The following is a 701-nucleotide window of genomic DNA, read 5'->3' as shown; positions in this document are numbered from 1 at the left end:
AATATTAAGTAATATATGAATACATATATATATATATATCTATATATCTATATATATATATATATATGTGTGTGTATACATATATATACATATATTGTGCTCCTATCTCGGGAGTGGCAGCAGTGTGGGGAACTCTGACTACAACATATATTTGTTTTCACACCTAATCACATACATGAACATACGCATACACATGTATACCAAATACATACGCATGTAATCCGACAGCTACATACCGACACAAGAGCCTGGTCCACCGTGGGGATAGGCTCAACCACATGCTCCCATCCGACCGGCGGAGAGGGTGGTGGTGAGAGGAGGTGTAGAGAGTCTAGCTGGGGCACTTGCAGATGGAATGGATCAGCATAGTGCATGTTCACATCCAGCATAGGCTCGTGTGCGGGCAAGTCCTGGGCCGATGCGTCATCAGGGCGGACGGTCGATGCGGCGGGGGTTTCCAGCTGGAGTCAGAAGAGGTTAGTTTGGTGGGGCTGAGTATAGCTGCGGAGAGATGCTATCGAACATTGATGGTATCCACTACCGGATTGATCGAGGCAGAACGATAAATCAAGTATGGGACCGGCTCGAGAGTCGTTTACAAGCCATAAAGTGGTCCGTCACTCGCCAATTGCTTGGGATGCGGCTGGTCACGCGTGTGAATTGACGCTAATAAAAGGCTCGGGATTCTGTTTCTATAAGCG

At 46.6% G+C, this 701-nt stretch overlaps 1 protein-coding gene across 1 annotated transcript; it reads right to left on the bottom strand.

Moving 5' to 3' along the window:
• Positions 1-236: 236 nt before the first annotated feature.
• Positions 237-389, bottom strand: SARC_16824 (hypothetical protein; the record flags this gene model as incomplete). Its single annotated transcript, XM_014289074.1, has 1 exon — positions 237-389. A coding segment is annotated over one exon (153 nt), but the record flags the coding sequence as incomplete, so codon positions are not given.
• Between the last annotated feature and the right edge of the window lie 312 nt (positions 390-701).

The sequence above is a fragment of the Sphaeroforma arctica genome, assembly GCF_001186125.1.
Source record: "Sphaeroforma arctica JP610 unplaced genomic scaffold supercont1.8971, whole genome shotgun sequence".
In the NCBI taxonomy this organism is placed as follows: Eukaryota; class Ichthyosporea; order Ichthyophonida; genus Sphaeroforma; species Sphaeroforma arctica.
Note: the sequence above shows the minus strand (reverse complement) of the source record. Positions and strands in the feature narration are given on the sequence as shown.